We start from the raw sequence: 20,855 nt of genomic DNA, 5'->3' as shown, positions 1-20,855 counted from the left end.
ATGGAAGGCTTGTAAACGATACCGATGAAAATGTAAATCTTGCTTAAGAATAGGCTGGCAAGTTGCATATGAAATATCTACCGGTTGAGGTAAATGCCAAAGTGATGTATGTGGTTGATCTACAATAACTGTTCTGACCAGTTCGATATTTCTTCACTTGGCACTTTAGGCCTGCCTGCCCCTGGCTTGTGAGTTACGCTTTCCGTTTCTCTATAAACATCTACAACGCGACGAATAGTTCTGCAAAAGACGCCATAATGAACCGCAAAATTGGGAAATTCTTCAACAAGATCTTCAAAAGCATCTCGGTTGGAGTAAACCCATTCTCCATTAATTTTTTAGCTATTTCTAAAATACGTTTCGAGCTTAGATCGCTTTTGTTCATCCGTGAAAACCATTTTTAATAACAATTTTGTTTACTAAAACTTGAAAAGTCAAAGTTGACGTAAACTGACAAGTATATCTGAATTAATGATAGACCCTGATATATCTCCGTCCTTCAGAGCCCACTATGATGACAATAATTTTGGATCAGTAGATATCTTTAAAAATGGTTAATTTATTTATCTCTAAAGAAACAAAAAATCCTTTATTAAAAACGACTGAATGGACAGTTATTAATATATCGTTAAAATTAGTGTTACCCTGTATGTGAATCACCCTGTATATTTATACTGTTTTCCCGAGAACTCCAAAAATGTTATATTCCATAAAAGGTTTTTACACCGTATAATATGTAGTTTACTTTTAGGTGCCGCAGCAATAAGAATGGTTTTCTATGCCACATCTATGGCATTTGTATGTGCTCATTTTGCAGCAGGTCAATCTCAAGTAAATGAAAGAAACGCAGATTATAACGAAATAACTAGGAAAATATCGTTCCCGATGAATAGATCTTTAAACAGCCACGAATATTTGTTTTGGTGCGGCGATTTTAACTACCGAGTAGACATGGATAAAGAGGAACTCAAAGAGCTGGTTAGACAAGGAGATTTCGACACAGTACTCGATAATGACCAGCTGAAGAAGCAGCAGGCAGATGGCAACGTATTTAAGAACTTTATTGAAGGAGATATTAATTTTGCTCCAACATACAAGTATGATCTGTTTAGCGATGATTACGATACAAGCGAGAAATGTAGGGCTCCTGCCTGGACTGATAGGGTCCTCTGGAAGAGAAGAGCTCTTAACCCTGATATGAATGGAGCAGCGCAGGAGTCACCTGGTTCATTAGTTTATTACGGTAGGGCTGAACTTAAACAGAGCGATCATAGACCTGTAATTGCGATAGTTGATATTGAGGTTAGGAATATTAATGAGCAAATGCGACAGAAGGTAATTAAAAACTTTATTCCCCACAAAATTCTATTTATTTTTATTATGTTATGTTTTTAGGTATTTTATGAGGTCATTGCTGATATGGGCCCTCCTGATTCTACAATAATTGTAAATTTTGAGGATGCTTCTCAAAACGGCGGCTTTATTGGGTTTGATTCAACTATGATGACAGTTCTATTAGAAGAGTTTTCGCAGTTAGGAGAAATTATTTTGGTTAGATTCGTGTCAGATACTATGTGGATAACATTCAGAGATGGACAAGTTGTTTTAGAAGCCTTAAAGAAAACAAAGGGTGAACTAAATGTTAGTACATATATTTGTTATCTGAAATAATAACCGTATTAATCTTTGTATTTTTCAGGTAAATGGCATTGACTTTACTCTTTCATTGAAGACACCACACTGGGTTGATCTGGCAAAAGAAGAAATAGATCTGTGTACAAGTAATACCATTCCATTATACACTTCACCAAGCCAATCTGATTATAACTGTAAGTCATATAACAATCATTTCTGTTATATAAGCTTTTATTATTCAGTTTTACTCTTATTTTAACTCTTTAATACATTATGTTGCAAATTTGTAACAAAGCGGTGTTTCATCTTTAGATTATTAAAGCTTATAGATGTCGTCGCATGTTCATTATGTTAAACTTCCGTAATTTTCCAACTATTTTTTTATTGAAATATATGTAGCCAAATCAATTTGGCTTGTCTATAATGTATTCAATATAACCCGAAAGATAACTCGTGGTTTTGTGTACATTCTGTTATTGTTTTTGTGTAACAAATATCTCAAGTTTTCAATTTATACAGCTAGAAATATAAGCGATAATGTTTTTATAATCTATTTTCTTTTTGGTGTTTTTTTTTCTGTTTGGGTTCGGTACATATCTTTGTTGCAATTTTGCAACATTATTAATATTGATTATTATAAATAATTTATACTTATAAAATATGTCATAATTTCTTTTATTTTCTTTTCATCTTATTAATATTTAATCCAGTTACTACAATATTGTTTCTTTTCGATTCCTTTTCCAGCCTTTCCAATCTATTTTCCACCTCATTTAGATGTTACCGTGTATTTTCTAATTCCTGTTTTATTTTCAGCTCTGACTTTTTAAATTATAATTACTATTTAAATGGGAATAAGCCACAATTAAAGGTTAAAGTAAGTTTATTGACGTTTCAATTTACAATTCGGATATCGTTCTCAAAATACAAACATTACTAAATTCAATTCAATTGGATTCAAATACCAAATTGGAAATTGAACCGTCAATAAACTTACTTTAACCTTTAATTGTGGCTTATTCCCATTTAAATAGTAATTACTTTAAAATGCCACAAGAAAATAGCTTCAGAACAATATTTTTAATTCTATTCTCAACACTTAATTTTCCTAAAGTCGTGAAACGAAGGGTTAACCTTTCTTTTTCACCATATTTTCATACATTTATGCGTCATACATTTATGGTTGTATTTGTTAAGTGCTATTTCTCTATAATTTCTTAAATGTTTGGTAGGAAAACCTGGCCAATATAATAAAATTTCTGTTTTTTTTTATCTTCCTCTTTTGGCTTTCCATTAATCCTATTTTTATGCAATAGATTTTCGCCCAGAAATTTAAGGTACGAAGGTATGAGTAGTGTTAAAAAAAAATAAATATTTTTTAGGTTTAGGCATTCCAGAAGTGAATAAAGTACCTCGCACAGTTCCACCAAGTAGGCCTCCTCCACCAGTAGTAAAATCAACACCATCATCTCCAAGACGAGCACCCCCAAAAGCGGGAGTCATCCATATGCCGGTTAAACCTCCTGCGATGATTTCTACTACTAATAATACAAATAATTCTGCGTCTTCTGCTCCACCATTGCCAAATCCTCCTATGTCAAGTTAGTCAAATTTTTATTTAGAGTATTTAACTATTTTAGGCGATTTTAATTGACACATTCAGTTACAAAATGTTCACGCATACTAAATTAAATTCTTTCTCAGATGTTCCAGCTCCCGCTCCATCGCTTTGTTCAGCTCCGCCGCAAATGCCACCACCAGATTTACCAAGTCAGATGTCTCAAGAGGAGGGCGTTTACGAAGAGATAAGCGACGATGTGATAAGTACTCCAGAACCATTAGGTCCTCCACCACCACCACCAAGACCGGAATCGGGTGCGGTACCTCCTACTCCTTCACGAGGTCCACCTCCGGTACCGGCACGATCAGCTCCTCCACCGCCGCTTCCTGCCAGGCCAAGACAATAGATCAAGCTAGTATAAATTTTACTGTTTTTTTCTTGGTTTAGTATTTGACAACAAACTGATGTATGGTAAGTAGCAGTTACCTTTTGACCTGAAGAAGGTGGCATTGCACATCGAGATAGGTCGACAGTTAGTCAGCTAGAACAACTCCACGAATGAGCACGGCAGCACTGTACTTCTTTATGTAGATCTACTAATGCACGGCAAAGTAGATTGTGCGAATAAATTTTCACCATGTGCGCTAATCACCTGGCGAGATCTCAGTATTGCTTAGGTATGTTTTTATTGCCTTGCCTCGAGAAAAAAATTAGATATTGAGTAAATTAAAAGACTTACTGAGATATGATATAAACGTATATAAAGTAAAGCAGTTTTGCAAAGAAAATACATTTAGATGGATAAACAGTATTAGAATTGTAAAATATTTTAGAGTCGTTGATATTAGATCAAATTATAGATTTAAATAGTCTATGTATGCTTTAATTTTATCACCATCTCACGTGGAGATCATTATATTAAAAACAAATATCGTTACTGTTGTTATTAGACATTCTTTATTTAACAAAAGTCTTTATTTTCTACAAAAACAATAATTTTATACAAATATACTCTATTCTATATTCTTAGTGTATTCTATATCGATTTTCTGTGATCTTTAGTTAATTCTCTTTATTATTAATATATGTTTAAATATATTTTGGCTTTAAAAATTAATTCACGAGTTAAAATGCAATATTTGTTACCAAAGATTTTTTATCAAAAATTTATTTTAAATAAAGTGGTAATATTAAAGAAAGGGTATTTTTTTAAACATAAGTGCGAACGGTATTAAAAGACACAAAAGATTGTTGTTTGTCCAGTGATGACTCTGCATTTTAATTTATCTTATAGCTAGGGAGTAATAAATTTTGAGTATTGTTTTTCCAATAAACCCGTTGCACGACATTCATGTTCAGAAAAGATCATGATCATGAACAGATTAGGTTAACTACAATTGCATTTAAACCTCCTTTAACTGATCCTGAGTATCACCAATATGGCTAAAAATCTATGAAAGCTTGTCGTGTGTTTTTAACATTTAAATTGTGCTAAATTTTTGTCACAGTATGTCCTTCATTTAACCATGTTTTATCTGTATAAAATATTTTTCCCATCACTTCGAAATTTTGCTATTTGTTTCAGATGTTTTCTAGGCCATAAAATGATTTCTTCGTTTTCAGTAAGGGTACTATTCCTCTTTCTCTTTAAATTCCTTAAGTTGATTTTACGTAAAGGACTTAACAAAACACTTGATATTTTTGGAATATTTTCATTAGATTGAAGAGAAGATTTTATTTGTTTCCTTCCTCTTGCCGTAACCTTCAAAGTATTATTATCGTTTGTTTTATCATCTGTTTTAATTACTCTGTACACACTAGCTTCGGAAACTTTTGTCAAAATACTAATAATGTAACTACATCGCTTACATTTATATTTGGTTCTCTGGCTCGAAGTCCTTCAAACACATTTCCGATCATAGTTTTTTCTTCTCTTTTTGATATACGGTTCACTATTACTACTGTCAGTCATATTTATAATTTTTCACCAAATTGAATTAAATTAAATTACTCACAATTCACAAAAAGTAAACGTAAAAGCGCCTTCCACTAATAATACTACAATTCGGTTCTCTGCTTTATGAAACCGACTTACAGGACCAAAATTGTTGCCAGTTACATCGCTTTAATTTGCGACGACATTGTTGATCTCAGACATTATCTACCGTTAGAGAAAGATATAAACCACAACAGGGTACTTAAAGTTGAATCATATTTGTTTATTAAAAAAATTAAATTTTCTCCTTTTGTCGGTATTCCCACAACAAAAACATTTTTTTCTAAAGGTTAAACATCCAATTACTGGCCTATAAAAACCATTAAAACATGAGTCACTCGCTACAATTGTAGTACTTTACTATGGAGGTTCTGAATATTAACTTTCGAAAATTCTAAGCAGTTGGTTGTATTGTGACGACACAGAAACATAATAACGTGCAACGGTTTTTATAGGAAAACAATTTTATTTTCCGCTTATAGTCAACATAGATAATAATAAACTAAAACTATTAAAATAAAAAAAGACAATACTTGTGATATTAATATTCTCTAGAGATTATAATTGAATGAAAAAAAAAAATCAGAACTTTGTTATTGTCGAACAAAATATTTTAATATGTTATTGGCTGATCGTAAATTGTGTGTTCGTTTTTATACCCGAGTTTCAGAATATGTACTTTATAAAGCTAATATTTGACCTAAAGGTCCAGTGGCTTTTATATGTTAAAAATTTTATTTTCCGATAACACTTTTGGCACATTTTTCATCTCTACACTATGTAAAAACTACACTTTGTGTGGGCTGTTTTTCCTAAACGGCTTCTAAGCATCTCACAGTTGCATAAATTACCTGACTGTATCTGTGATTCTAATTGTTAGAATGAATGTATATTGTTTGGTCGAGATAAATGATTAGCTTAGAGCAGGGGTCGGCAACTAATTTTAGGTGGGGTCCAGACATATTTTAAAATAGGTTTGAGGAGGTCCAGGAAAAAAATTAGCAAAACCTCGTTATACGTCTCCATCGAGTAAATCAAATTAACGCATTCAATTTGATTTACTCGACGGAAGCGTATCAAGAAGTTCTGCCAAAAGTACTCATGTGGTTTGCTAGCTTATTTTAATTTTCACTCACAACACAGTATGGAACACAACAAACAGGTGTCCATTTTTAACATGAATGAGACGAACTGGAAATATAGAGGAAGATAAAAAATTTGACTACACAATTTTTTAGGGAGAAAAGACAAAATATGACACTAAATTTAGAGCTGATGTTATTCAAACTGCTGACAACTTTATTTTAATCTGGTGTAGTCGAAATGGAAACACAAGTGAATTAAAAGGGTTATAAACAGTTGCCTATACAGAAATTGGCAACTGTTTTGGTGTTATGCGAACCTTAAAACTCATATTTTTAAGCAACTACAATCGAAAATGCTGAAATTGTGTTTCCGTTTAGTTTACTGATAACAGAAAATGGTTGTGACCGATACGTATTTAATTTTAACAGTTATTTTATAAAATATAACATAGTCTGCTTTCAAATTCATACATTTTTTTGGCGAGTTCGGATCTGTACATATATGCTGCTGCTGTTAAGTTGATCCATGACTCACAGTCATTACAGTCAGGAATATTGTGTGTTATTATCGTGTAAATGTATTTTTTATCTCTTCTTAGAAACTTCTAAAATTTGTTAAAATGTATTTAGTAATATTTGTGCAACAAAAGTATAAATCGTGCAATACCCACTTAAAATAACATTATACATACAAACATTATACAACATTATACGTATTGTAAGGATTAATTAAAATGATTAGATCTTCTTGAAAACACAGAACTCGAATGCGATATTATTTTTTATATTGATTTTTATTGGACTGCTTGAACTACACTTATCAAGCCCATTGGCTAATCTTAAGTCAAAATATAGTTCCTTTAATACATTAATGTAGATATTTTCCAGTAAAATACAAAACCTTCAGCAAAGATATGTGATATTTCACAGTTTTGCAACTTCAGTAAGTTTTTATTACTAAAAAGAACCTAAAAGGATATTTTTTTATATACCAAAATGATATTGTTAAATATTTTTCAGCATATCTCCGAAAAATCACATTATAATTCAATTTTTAATGTTTGATAAGTATAGAATTGTTAGACTTTTACAAAAATAGTTTTATATAGGGTCATAAAAAATCATAATTAAAGCGGCAGTCATTATTCTATCACTTCTTGTGGTTCTTACCAGTTGTTCGTTCCACTCGTTGTTCAGAATAATACCCACCCCATTTCTGCCATGACTGTTCGCACTATTGTATATCAACTTGCGTCCATCTCCACCATATCTCGATTTATTACCTTCCCAATGAGTTTCTTGCACACAAAGTACACTAATCCTCTTCTACATGAAATCGGCAAGCTCTCTTCTATTTCTTCTTACGTCCTTACGGGGTAGATCTAGCTCGCTTTTCGCATAAGTCAGGCGGGATCGTAACTGCGCATCGCTTACGGGGAACGTCCTAGCTCCTAAACTATTATCCGTATTCCTTTTTCCCATGGTTTTAGCAAGGTTTTTTTACTGCCGGATGCCCTTCCTGCTGCAAACCCTACTCCTTTGGAGGGTTACTCTATGGAGATGCAAACCCTACACTATGCTTGAAGTGACTGTGGAGTAATCCTCTTAGTATGTTATTACAGACCCGTAAAAAACCCTACACTATGTTTGGAGTGACTGTGGAGTAACCCTCTTAGTGAGTATGCTATTACAGACCCGTAAACATAAGTGATTCCATAGATTGCTTAAGTTATGATTTTTACCATGCTTGACCTTGTAAGAACTGTAATATATAAAATATCTTCCATACTGTAGATTTGTACACTGTAATATATTATTTCTGTTTCCTATTTCTTTTCCTAGTCTGTTAAATTAGTAGTAATATTGTTTCATAACTTACGTCCGTAATTTAGATACTTTTAACGAACGGCTGTTTTATTACTTAGCTTAGGATTTATAGTTAAAGCCCCTGAAGTAAGGGATAATTTGCAGTTTCCAACAATAAAAGTAGTGTATAGTATGTATATACATATTTTTTTGTTTATTTAGGAGAAACCAATCTAGATATAGCTGCGGCACTGCTTACAGACTTCTCTAGGTTGTCCCAAAATTTACGAATGATTTGAATTTAATACAAAAAAAAAAACTTTTTTTGTTTCTTTAGATTGTAATTTTGTATTGAATCATAAAGTACATAGAATAGGGTTATGTATGGAATAGCACATCCGGCGAATGGACTCTACGGCTTTGCTGACACATATGCACTCTTTTGTCGAAATTTTCCATCACCTTTTTGCCTAAATGTGGCTGAATTTCGTTGATCTAGTCTTGAATTTCCTCCTTTAATGCACGGGTAGTTGTAGGCTTGTTGGCGTAGACTTTTGACTTCAAATAATTTCATAAAAAGAAGTCAAATTGTGTTAAATCACACGATCGAGGGGGCCAATTCTGATCACTGAAACAAGAGATTACATGTCCAGGAAATATCTCATGCAATAATTGAATTGTTTCACGGGCTGTATGACATATAACCCCGTCTTGTTGAAACCACGTGTTCACATCAATATCATCAAATTTAGACAGCAAGACCTCTCTTATCATGTGATATCGAGCACCAATAACAGTCCCTGCTTGACCAGCCTCATTTTTAAAGAAGTATGGTATAATGATACCCCCAGTCCAAATTCCGCACCAAACAGTGATACTTTGTGGATGCATTTGTTTTCGACCGTCACACGTGGGTTCTCAGAACCCCAAATCGACAATTTTGAGGATTTTGCTCGAAAAATCAGCATCCGCTTTTTGATGTTCACTAATCCATTCAACGAACTCTCTTTGCTGTGCGTAGTCATTAGGCTTCAGTTTTTATGTCAATTGAACTTTGAAAGCATGGCGATGCAGATCTTCAGTGAGTATGGGCTGTAGAAAGCTTCTTGATATTTGTAATTCTTATTCACGACGCCGAATTGATGCTCCTGGCCTTGCACCAACACTCTCACGCACTGCTTCGATATTGACATTTGAGCGGCTTGTTTTTGGACCACCAGTGTGTTTAGCGTCACCAATTGATTCAGTCTGTCTGAATTTTTCAGTTACTATCTTCACAATTACCGAAATTAAATCAATAGTCCGACCAAATTTTGTACGAAATTTTCGAACTGTAACCTTTAAACTTTCATTATTTTTAACATACTGTTCAACAATGAAAACTTATTCTCTCTTGTAGTGACCATATTTATTGACCCTAATTTGTCAGATGTCAAGCTGTTTTTGTTTTGTCGTTAACATTTTACTGCTGAAATGGCCAGAAATTCATGTCTTAAGTGAATTTTGGGACACCTTTTGATATATTAACTTATAATATTCTGATTCTTTGTGTTAAACCGTCACAACTTGACTTGATCGATTTATCAAGGTTTAATCTGTTCAGTTGTACTGCACAAACTGGGAAAATAAGTCTTGGGAACACGCTCAATTGTCAGATTGGATGGGTTTGGAAGACTGCCAAAAATATTCTGAACGGAATATACAACAAATAAGAAATATTAAAACTTATAGGATAGGAAATAATTAAACAATAATTGGAAAATGAAAAATGAACTGTATAGGACATACTTAGAAAAGACAAAGCCGCAGATCAAATAATTTAGTTTTTAGAGAAAAAATCGACGGCAAGACATGACCAAGTTGCAGAAAGTGTTTATGGATGGAAAATAGAAGAAAGTGAACTTTAATAATTTTATGTTAGCTATCTTCAAACTTAACTAATGGAGAAGGGGAATTTATCACCAAAAGAAGATAAATTGCCCTATATATCTGATCACTAATTTTATCCATGAATTTTTTTCTCATTCCATGTTCCTTTTTATTTTTATGGCATTTATTACATTATATGCAAATATATTTATAGAAATGTGAAACAAATTTTAAAATTTCTGTACAGATACTGTTAAAATAGGTAATTATAACTTAATAAAATAGTTGAAGGCTTATATAGTTAGTTGATGTTCTTGCTTTATAGGGAAGTGAAGAGGACATTTACAATATTCTGCAATCACAAGATCAATATGAATAAACAATTGTAAATGTTCTGTTCTGGTCTAAATTATTATTTTGTTACATATCTGTTGAAATAATGAAGCTATTTGTATTATTTTGTAAAAAGTGTAATTAAAAAAGAATTAGATTATATTAACTCAATATTTATTCACTTATTTATTGTTTTATTTGGTATTACATTAAAGAAATTACAATGATGTGCGTATTTTAATTATTTTAAAAGCAAGCCTGATAAAAAACCATATTTGGTCCAATCAAACAAAGCATATTAGAAATAACCGTCCGAAAATTCCTGGCAAAGAGATTAAAGCAGCAGCAAAAGATGAAATAGGAACAGAAAATAAAAAAACATTCGTATCAAAAATCGTAACAAGAGAAAAAACTCACCCGACGAACTAGAAAAAACTGTAGAGAATTACCAGACAAATAGAAGTGCAGAAAAGGGGATACACAAATGAAAGAACCGAGACCATGTAGATACGAAACTTAAATATATAGAAAACCTTAACAGAGAGAAATAATTCATAATGTTCTATAAGAAAATTAAAAAGCAAAAAGGTAGAATTATACTCCTAAATGCAGCGTTTAAAATATTCTTCATTATACTATGTCAGCGTATGGCACCATATGCAAAACGAGTAATAGGAAAATACCAGGCTGGTTTCAGAGGTAGTAAATCCACAATATATTAGATTGAAACCCTGAAACAATTTCCAGAAAAAACACTGGAATATGGCATACATATTCACCGCATATTTATAGGCTACAAGGCAGCCTATGATTCTGTAAATATATGAGAAATGATCAGAGCAATGAAAGACCCAAAGGTACCAAATAAGTTGGTAAGTTTCGCGAAGAGTCACAACTTTCTATTAAATCTGTCTCACTATTATTTTCGTCTTAACTTTATTAATTTTAAAACCAACTTTAATGCTTTCCAACTCAACTTTTCACAGAAGGTCTAGTATTTCTTATTCATTTGCTGCTATAAGTGTAGTTTCATCAACAAATCTTAAATTAGAGGTTTTTTTACCAGCCGCCGTTACTCCATCGACCCATTCTTCTAAAGCTATCCTCATGATATGTTCACCATAGATATTGAATAAGTCAGGTGGCAAACGCATTCTGGTCTAACCCCTCTCTCTGCTCTGAATTGGCTTGAGAACTTCTGATCTAGTCGTACTGTTGTCATATTGGACTGGTGCAGATTTTTCTGCCACCACAGTGTCACCAGGTGTATCGGTGCTCCCAATTCTATTAAAATTGACCAAAGATTTACGCAGCTTACACAATCCAATGCCTTCTGGTAGTTAACAAAACATATTATGGTAGATTCTCGATTTTTCATGTTTATAATTTTCTCCCTTGTACGTTTTACCTCTATAAACCCCGCGTTCTTGCGGTATTTGATAATGTAGGTAAGTTTTTAATATGTTTTTGATGATATGCAACAAGATTTTATTGGCTTGTGTTATTAGTGATAATGTACGGTAGTTTTCACATCTGGTGACTTAATTTTTCATCATGGTCGTCTCTTGCGGAAACCGTTTCATCGTTGGATGGTGCGTACATCCCTATTATCACTATTTTATAACCTTTTACTATGAGTTCGACTTTTATTATGCGTTAATTTACAGCATCCCAGTCTTTGATACATATCTTTGATCATACACTACAGAAACGCTTGCCTTTACTCTCTGATTTTTACACCACCGTATAGATGTATGTATGTATGTGTTTATTAACTTCCCCTGCCTTTCTTTTTCTTTTCAGTTAGAACTGTTATGTCAATTTGGAAGCGTCTTAGCTCATCTATAACCTCCTGTTTAGTACGTAGTCCTTTAATATTCCAGGTGTCAAAATTCATAACCCACTTTCGTTTACCAAGTCTTCTTCTGTTAAATACATCCGGTAACTTCTTGTTATGAGAGTAGGGGTGCTGGTCCTACATCTCAACCTCCAACTTGGAGGACGAGGGATTCTTCTGTTAGGGTTACCATATATTAGCTGATTGTTCCAGTTTTATGGCGCCGGAAACTCGTTATCACTCCTTCCCGTTAGCTACATAACACACACCCATTTTACGCCACGCATTGCCCAGAGGTCAGGAACGTGGGCGTAGGAGTAGGATTAGTTTTAGCGTAACAAAGATCTCGGCAATCTTTGCCATCTTTAAGATCCAAACCTCAATCATTTGACCTCCATTTTGCTTTTTGTACTATTTTATTTAACCGCATTTTGTTTCCTTTACTATCAACTTCATCGTATAGATTTTTATACCTGTTTTTCTGCTTCTTGAAAAGATGGTGTGAATTTTAATGCTTAAACGGAAAACAAATGTCTAAACCCTGGAATGAAAAAGAAAAAGGAGTATTTCAAACACCTTACTATAGAGTGTACACTATAAAGTTTCTTTATTGTATATATTAGAATTTGGTTGTTTGTTGATTTTTAGTTTGTTGCATTGCTTGATAATGACTTAGTTTTTTTTTCAGAGTGCCATCTTTATTTTTAGGTTGGCCACAACTTTGACAAATCTTTCTCTATTCTGTAGGGCTCTAAATAAGGATTGACTATGAAAATCCGACCACACTCTGATGATTTTCAACCATGGTCATTTTCTCCTTCCTTCCATTTTCCCTCCATCAACAACCTCAAGAGCGCATACTGTCTTCCCTGGTACACATGACCTAGATATCCGGTTTTCGGCCTCTTCTCTGAGTCTTCCAAACACTCACATCTCAAAGGCCTCCAACTTTCTCATAGCACTTAGGTTTATTGTCCATCCTCTGTTCTTTATAAGAGAAAAGAATATATGTATATTTTCACGAATCGATACCTAGTGTTCAGTGAAAGAGGTTTAATTATTATTCACGAGGTGTTTCATTTTATGGAATAGTGTTCCAGTTCGTATTTATGTTGTGCACTTCTTTAAAATAACTTTCTTCAAGCACCAACTTGTGTACAATACTTTCACAGAATGCAATTATAAAACTATATAGAGGTAAGGGAAGCATTAAGGAAATTAAAAAATAGAAAATCACCAGGAGAGGATAGAATACCGAACGAACTCCTAAAGTACAGAGGACCAGATCTGACCAAACAACTACTAAAACTAATCAAAAAAAATAATAGAACAAAACAGGATTCCTCAAGAATGGAGATCAAGCATCCTAATACCTCTCTTCAAAAAAAGAGACAAATCGGACCCTGAAAATTACAGAGGAATTAATTTATTAAACACAACACTAAAATTAATAAATTGAATAAAATTATAACACTAGCAGAAGAACAACAAGGTTTTAGGTCTGGAAGATCATGCACCGATGCTATATTTATAATGAGGCAAGTGCAAGAGAAATCATTAGAATACAACAAACTGGCATATCTATGTTTCGTGGACCTTACAAAGGCATTTGACCGGGTCAAATTAAAAGAAGTTATCCACTTACTGTATGCAAGAGAGATACCTCTAGGAATAATCAAAACGATCGAAAATATCTACCAAAACAACACAATAAAAGTAAAAGTAGAAGAAGAACTAACCGACCCTATTGAAGTCGTCCCCTCTATTGTTCAACCTGATTATGGACGAAATAATAAAAAAAGTAAGAACTACAAATGGATACCAAGTGGGAGAAAAACAACTTAAAATAATCTGCTATGCAGACGACGCAATACTACTCTTTCAAGGTGAAGATGATTTACAACGTATGCTGCACCAATTTAATATAACCGCCAGCATGTTAATTTCCCCAAAAAAGACAAAATTCGTGGTTTTGTACAGCAAATTTACTAAGATGTAAATTGGAGCTGGAAGGTCAGATAATAGAACAAGTGATGGAGTTTAAATATCTAGGCATCATATTATCTAGCTACGGAAAGCTCAAAACCGAAGTGGAAGATCAAGTGAATAGAGCAAACAGAGCCACAGGCTGCCTAAATGAAACAATATGGAGAAATAAAAATATCGGGAAAGAAACGAAAGGCAGAATTTACATAACTGTCATCAGACCAATAATGACATACGCGGCAGAAACGAGACTTGACACAGAGAGGACAAAAAGGAATTTAGAAACAGCAGAAAACAATTGGAAAAATTGATGGTAAGACACTAGACAGAGCTCGGACAGAGCTAGAAGTACAGATATACGACGTAGATGCAAGGTGGAGAACATCAAGAACTAAGTAAGAAATAGAAGAGTAGAATGGTATAACAAAATAAGCCGAATGACAACAAATAGAGTAGTAAAGACGGTTCCCCAATAGGAAGACGATCAGTAGGAAGACCAAGAAAACGATGGAACGACAACTTACTAGAGGCACATTGAAAAAGAGAGTCATGTCTATATAAAAAGAAGAAGAAGAAAATCTAAGTTACAACTATTATCCACACTGTCAACAACATTTGTTTATGTACATTTTCTGACGTTTCAGACTTCACTAGATATTTCAGGATTTTTCGATGGCGTCTTGAATATTCTAGAATCTTAATTCTTCTTTTGGGTCAAGGGACTTCTTCTATGTGGGATAAATCTTAGGGAACTTTCGTAACACTGCTGCTATAGTTATTCCCCTCGAATAACTGGTCTATCAGGGACCGATTTGGAGCCAACACGGTGGATCAGTTCCATTGTATGGAACTAATATCTCGATATGCACTACCTTGGGTTTTCTTGATGAAAACTGTATGCGGTAGATTAGATCGTTTATTTTATCGTAACTAAGATCTCGAGGAAACTTCATTTCTCTTCCGGTGATCATCATCGATGGAGAATAACCGGTTGCTTCATGTTCGGAACTTCTATAGGCTAACAGGAACAGAGGAATTAAAGTATCCCAATATTTCTGATTATCAGCGACAAATATTGAAAGTTATTGACAAATAGTTATATTATGTCTTTCGGGCATTCCGTCTGATTGAGGATGAAGAGACTTAGTGTGAGTTTTGATAATGATTTTCATTAATTCTTGCCGTAATTCTGATTCAAAATTTTGTCCTTGATCAGAATGTAACTCTAAAGGAACTCGTAGGTAGTCGCTTCTTGATGAGGGAGGGGTGCGATTTCAGGCCATTTTAAAAAATAATTATATTGCGACCATTAAGTAGGTACTTATTTTGTCTCTCTGTCATCGGAATGGGACCGAGAATATCCACTACGTCGTTCAAAATGCTCTCCGGAAAGATATTGTGCCATTTTACCACAACTTTTTGTTCCAGAACCTTTTCTACCGTTACATAAATCACATTTCTTATACCAATCTACATCTAGGCGACAATTTTTGATCCAGTAAAATCTGTCTCGAACTCTGGCCAGTGTTCTTTTGACACCAAAATGTTCTCCATCCAGAAAGGCTGCTATGAAGTTCTTGTAACACACTTTTGACGTGTGATTTTGGCAGCATCACTTGAACTGTACGTACTCCATCGGGACTTTCCCACTCCCGATATAATAGACCATTGGAAAGATACACAGATTCGCATTGAGCTCAGTACGCCTTTATAGTTCGACTGTATTTGGTTATTTACTGCCAAATAGATTTTACTCCATTTAAGCCATTATCGTATAACGTTTAGGTAATTAACTTTGAGTCTTTTTAAGTTTTTCCAGAAAAGTCTGCTCTGGGCAGTTACTTTTTGGCTGTGTTCTCTTTATCTCTGTATTGGTGTTTCTCATTTAAAGTTCAAGGCTTTTACAGTATTGGAATTATCGTTCCAAACAGGGTCACCTACAAAGAATATCGACATTGTTATGGAGACGCTCTTTTCGATGTACTACGTCGAAATTATACTGTTGGAGTCTTTCTATCCACCGCAACTGGTCCTTCTGGATTTTTAAAATTCATTAGTTGCTACAACGCGCTATGGTTAGTTCTAATTATAAAATTTCTGTTATAACAGAAAGTATAAACATATTCTAGGGCTTTTATAATAGCTAGGAGCTCTTTTCTGGTAACGCAATAATTCTTTTCAGCCTTTCCTATTGTTTTACTAAAATATGCAATAACTTCTTCTTGGCCTTCCTGTTCTTGTGATAATACAGCACCAATACCATACTAAGATGCGTCACAATCCAACAGAAATTTGCCATTTTCTCGTGGACTGGCTAGGATAGGTGCTGTTGCAAGTCGTTTTTTTAAATCTACGAAGGCATTTAGTCAATCCGGTGTCCAATCAAATCCAACGTTGTTTTCGGTTAGTCGCTAAAGGGGCTTAGCAATGCGGCCAAAATCTTTAATAAATTTTCGGTAATATAAACAGAGTGAAACTGAGGTCATAACATCCATAAAGATCGGACGTCTGCGCTGGATGGGCCATGTTTAACGGATGTTGGAGACTGAAACACCAAAACATATAATGAGGTAAACACCAGTACATGGAACAAGTGGAACAAGATCTAAAAACACTTAAGATTACCAACTGGAAAAACAAAGCAAGGAACAGAACAGAATGACGGAAAATCCTAGAACAAGCCAGGATCCAGAAAGGGTTGTCGAGCTACTGATGATGATGATGATGAATATGAACAGAGTCAAAGAAAACTTTCAATTTCCTTTTTATTTATTGGTTTAGGCTTATCTTTAATAACTGAAGTCTTCTCTGGATCAGTTTTAATTCCTTCTGCTGAAACGCCTGGATGTCCTAAGTATTACGCCTCCCTTTGAAATAGTGAACATTTCTTATAATTTATTTATAATATATATACTTAGATTAATCAGGGGGCTTTTATTAGTGTCGACTTGTATTCGTTTCCCTGACTATTGTTTGGATATCTGTGGTTAGTTGTCAGAGATCATTTCTACTAGTATCTCTAATAGGGCTATGTGACGGGCTTCTGGATGTCCATCTAGGCAACCTTCTGGCCTCATTCTTTTATTCTTCATTTCGTGCTTGGGACTAGCTTTTGCAATTGTTTTACAAATGTCCCATTGTTCCGCAATTAAAACATCTTCTGTTTTAATTTCGAGTTTTTTGTTGAATATTTTGCAGTATGCTTAAAATTTAGGATATAATAGGTTGTTGGTTATCTGCGGTTGTGACTTCATTTTCTCAAAATTTTATATTTTTTTTAATTTTAGGCGAGATCTGGAAATGTTTTTCGCCGCTTCATACTTCTGGGCTGAGATTAGTGCTCCATTTAGCATTCGGTGATGCTGTAATCGATGACCTTGTTGCATTTTAATATCCTGTAGTCCATCTATGAATGCCTATATACCAATTTGTTCCAGAAAAGCCTTCATATTGTTGCAGGCTTTCGTTATGCCTTTGATATCGAACTTTCAGCTGACTTTGGAAAAACTACTTTAGATGCTGCTGGCCATATCTTGTCTCTAAAGCTTGAACGAGAGAGTTATAACTGGGTGCATCTTGGGGAAGAAATTTCAAGATGGTTGCGGCCTGTCTTCAAAGCGACAATACCAAGGAAGCTGCCATTTCTTTCGCAGTCCAGCCATTTGCGATAACTGCAGCTTCGAATTGAAAACGATAAGTTTCCCATGTTGTTTGACCATGGGTGGTGGGAATGTAGGTGGTTTTAAAATGTTGCTAGTTCTAATTTCCTGGTTCAACTATGGAAGATGATGAAGCTGTTTGTTCGGATTCGACATTAGTTACTGAAATCATATTAGATAAAGAAGCTTGGGTATTAATTTTTCTTTCTTACTTAACTATTTGGCTTTCTAAATTAGATTTTAAATCGTTTTGCCATTGTTCTATTTTATTTTCTAAATGGTTTTTTGTTGTTCTATTTTATTTTCTAAACCGGTTTTAATATCATTCTGTTATTCTTCTAAAGTATCTATTCTATTAGTAATTTGATTTATCAAAATGTAATCTATTTGCTTCGTTATGTAGTTGTTCTGATTATCTCAACGTATGAAGTCTTCTTTTCAGCAGCCAGAACCATGTGTTTGCTACCATTATTTTATGTTCTTAGCAGAATTGTATAAGAAGATCGCCTCTGTCATTTCTTTCGCTTAATCCATAATTACCAAAAATGTCTTCTACCTTCCTTGCCCAATTTTCATCAACCATAATTATATTAATCTCATTTTTCTGGCGAACTTGTATATTTGATTAATGCCAGAGTAGAAGTTACGAACTTTGTCGACAGATTTTTATCAAAAGTAGGTGCGTATACCTAAATGAGGTTTATGTTTTTCCTCCATCTCATTCTAACTCCATCTCACTCTAAATATTATTAGTTTGCTGTCTATGAAAGACCTAAGAGTACTAAATAAGTTGGTAAGTTTCGCGAAGACTTCCACCTTAAATTTGTCTTGCCCTTATTTTAGTCTTGACTTTATTAATTTTCAGACCAACTTTAGTCAGGTCTAGCATTTATTGTCCATTCGATGCTATAAGTGTAGTATCATCCTCCTCTTCATTCCTTGGGCCCTTGTCAGGGCGTGGTAACATTTTAAAGTAGTAACATAGGCTATTCATGGCAATTCTATCGGTATATGGCACAAAACTCTTCTGATTTATTACAGTTTTCATTTAATATTATTGCTACTCCATTGTAGTGGTGTGTCATTTTTTCGAATTATCCAATTTATCATTGGTCATCCAGAAAGTAAACAACGTTTTGGCATAAAAATTTAAAAATAATATATATCAGTACAAAACTTTATTTAAAAAGTTACTGTACCTTAGGCTATTTTTCAATGCCTTGTTGCCTTGGTTGTCAAGGCATTTATTATATCGTGGAATTAGTTTTTCGATGCCGGTGTTGTAGTCTTCCACCGCCAAACGTCTGAGCTGGGATACCCCTTTATCTTGAGCTCTTCATCGGTTCCAAACTGTTTCCACCAAAGAATTCCTTCAGAAACTATGCATTGGACAGAGTATTGTCGTCTAATCAGAAACACATTCTTCTACAACCTGCCACGTTGTTTGTTCTCTATTGCACGTTTCAGTCTTTGAAGGGTTTCGATTTGGATCCATGTTTTGAGCAAGATAGAATCCATTTATTCTTATCATAATATTCTTGTACTAGCTTTTTATAGAATTGCAATTCATTTGGTATTTTTTTAGAAAAAAATCCCAAAAATCACCAATTAAGGCATTTTTTCAACAAAAAATTGCAAATAACTCGAAAAGGAAGCATTTTTCGAAAAATTATCAAGTGAGAAAAACTATTGACTTCGATGAGATACGCCTAAACAAATTTTACTCGAAGCGATTCGGGAAATTGTTTTTTCGTTATAAGTTATTATTTGTTAATAACAATTTCCGGCGCACTTGAAAAAATAAAAAAAATACATTTGAACTTGAAAAAATATATAAAATCGAATAAAAAAGCTTTAGTGCGATGAAGTTTAGAAGGAAGGCTTCTGGTCCTGACGAAATATCTGAAGAAGTGTTACAACGTTTAGATAATGGGAGTATTGTGATTATCACCTCCTTCTTTAACAAGATATACCGCAGCGGAAAATTACCAGACAACTGATTAGAATCAATATTTATAACTATTCCCAAGAAAAGGAATTCCAGACAGTGTAGCGAATATCGACTTCAGTTTAATGAGTCACACACTCAATATTTTTATGAATATATTGCGTTGTCTAATATATAAACTTTGTGAGGAAATAATTAGAAGCGTTCCAGTTGTGGTGTTACCGTCGCATGCTCAGAATCCCGTGGACAGCACACATATCTAACGAACGTGTGCTAGAGATCATGTACAAAGAGCGAGAATTAATTAACATTATCAAAATGAGAAAGGTCCAATAGTTCGGTCATACAATGAGAGGATCTAACTATATAAAACGCTGGGTCGGAAGAAGAAACCAACTGGCCTAGCTGCTTGACATTAGACAATGTACAGGTCGAATAGTCGAAGAATTTTTCATTTAGCTGCCGACCGAGAAACATTTCAACAGCTGGTTGATACGATGATAGCCAACGCTTGAAAACAAGCACAGCGCACAAAGAAGAGGAAAAAGGTACTCAGTCACTACTTTATAAAAGACGGATCAAGAAATTTGTGGAAAAGAGTCATGCAATGTGGTTAAAGTCAATCGCCGGTTTTTCTCTCCTCCATCACAAGAAATGACCTTGACCACCTATGACATTAACATAAAATGTTATAAAACAAAGACGCGTGTCCACACAGTACCGAGACTTGGCTCACATTGATGCGACAGACAGAGGTAACTGGCACTTGGCACACATGAAGTCGTGGCAGTGGGGGTTCGGCAGCGTGCGTGATCCGCAATCGTTCTTTACATTTTGGATAACCCTCTATCCATTTATTTTTATATAATATCCATATATTCTTATATATTTAGTTTTTGGTTTATAAAATCTCATTTCTTAAATATACATAGCCTTATTGCTTAATTCATTAAAATATACATGATTTTTTTCGTTATTTTTCCTCCTTATTTCAATATTTCTACTCTCATGTAATATTTCATTCCAATTGCATATTTTTTCCTGAAAATGATTAGGGAATAAAATACACCAGTTTATTAAAAAAGTCTTTACTTAACAAAATAAAAGATTCTGATACAAATCAGTTCATATAAAATTAAA

General features: G+C 34.0%; 1 protein-coding gene across 1 annotated transcript in view; it reads left to right on the top strand.

The window, feature by feature from the left end:
- Synj (synaptojanin) overlaps window positions 1-10,509 on the top strand; it is a 37,185-nt gene extending 26,676 nt beyond the window's left edge. Inside the window, exons 12-16 of the mRNA XM_072546746.1 lie at window positions 752-1,335; window positions 1,396-1,641; window positions 1,700-1,829; window positions 3,018-3,236; window positions 3,340-10,509. Coding sequence (XP_072402847.1) covers window positions 752-1,335; window positions 1,396-1,641; window positions 1,700-1,829; window positions 3,018-3,236; window positions 3,340-3,602 — 1,442 coding nt within the window. The 3' untranslated portion in view covers window positions 3,603-10,509. The remainder of the gene's footprint in view (window positions 1-751; window positions 1,336-1,395; window positions 1,642-1,699; window positions 1,830-3,017; window positions 3,237-3,339) is intronic.
- The last annotated feature ends 10,346 nt before the right edge of the window (window positions 10,510-20,855 follow it).

The sequence above is a fragment of the Diabrotica undecimpunctata genome, chromosome 10 (genome assembly GCF_040954645.1).
Source record: "Diabrotica undecimpunctata isolate CICGRU chromosome 10, icDiaUnde3, whole genome shotgun sequence".
Lineage (NCBI taxonomy): Eukaryota > Metazoa > Arthropoda > Insecta > Coleoptera > Chrysomelidae > Diabrotica > Diabrotica undecimpunctata.
Note: the sequence above shows the minus strand (reverse complement) of the source record. Positions and strands in the feature narration are given on the sequence as shown.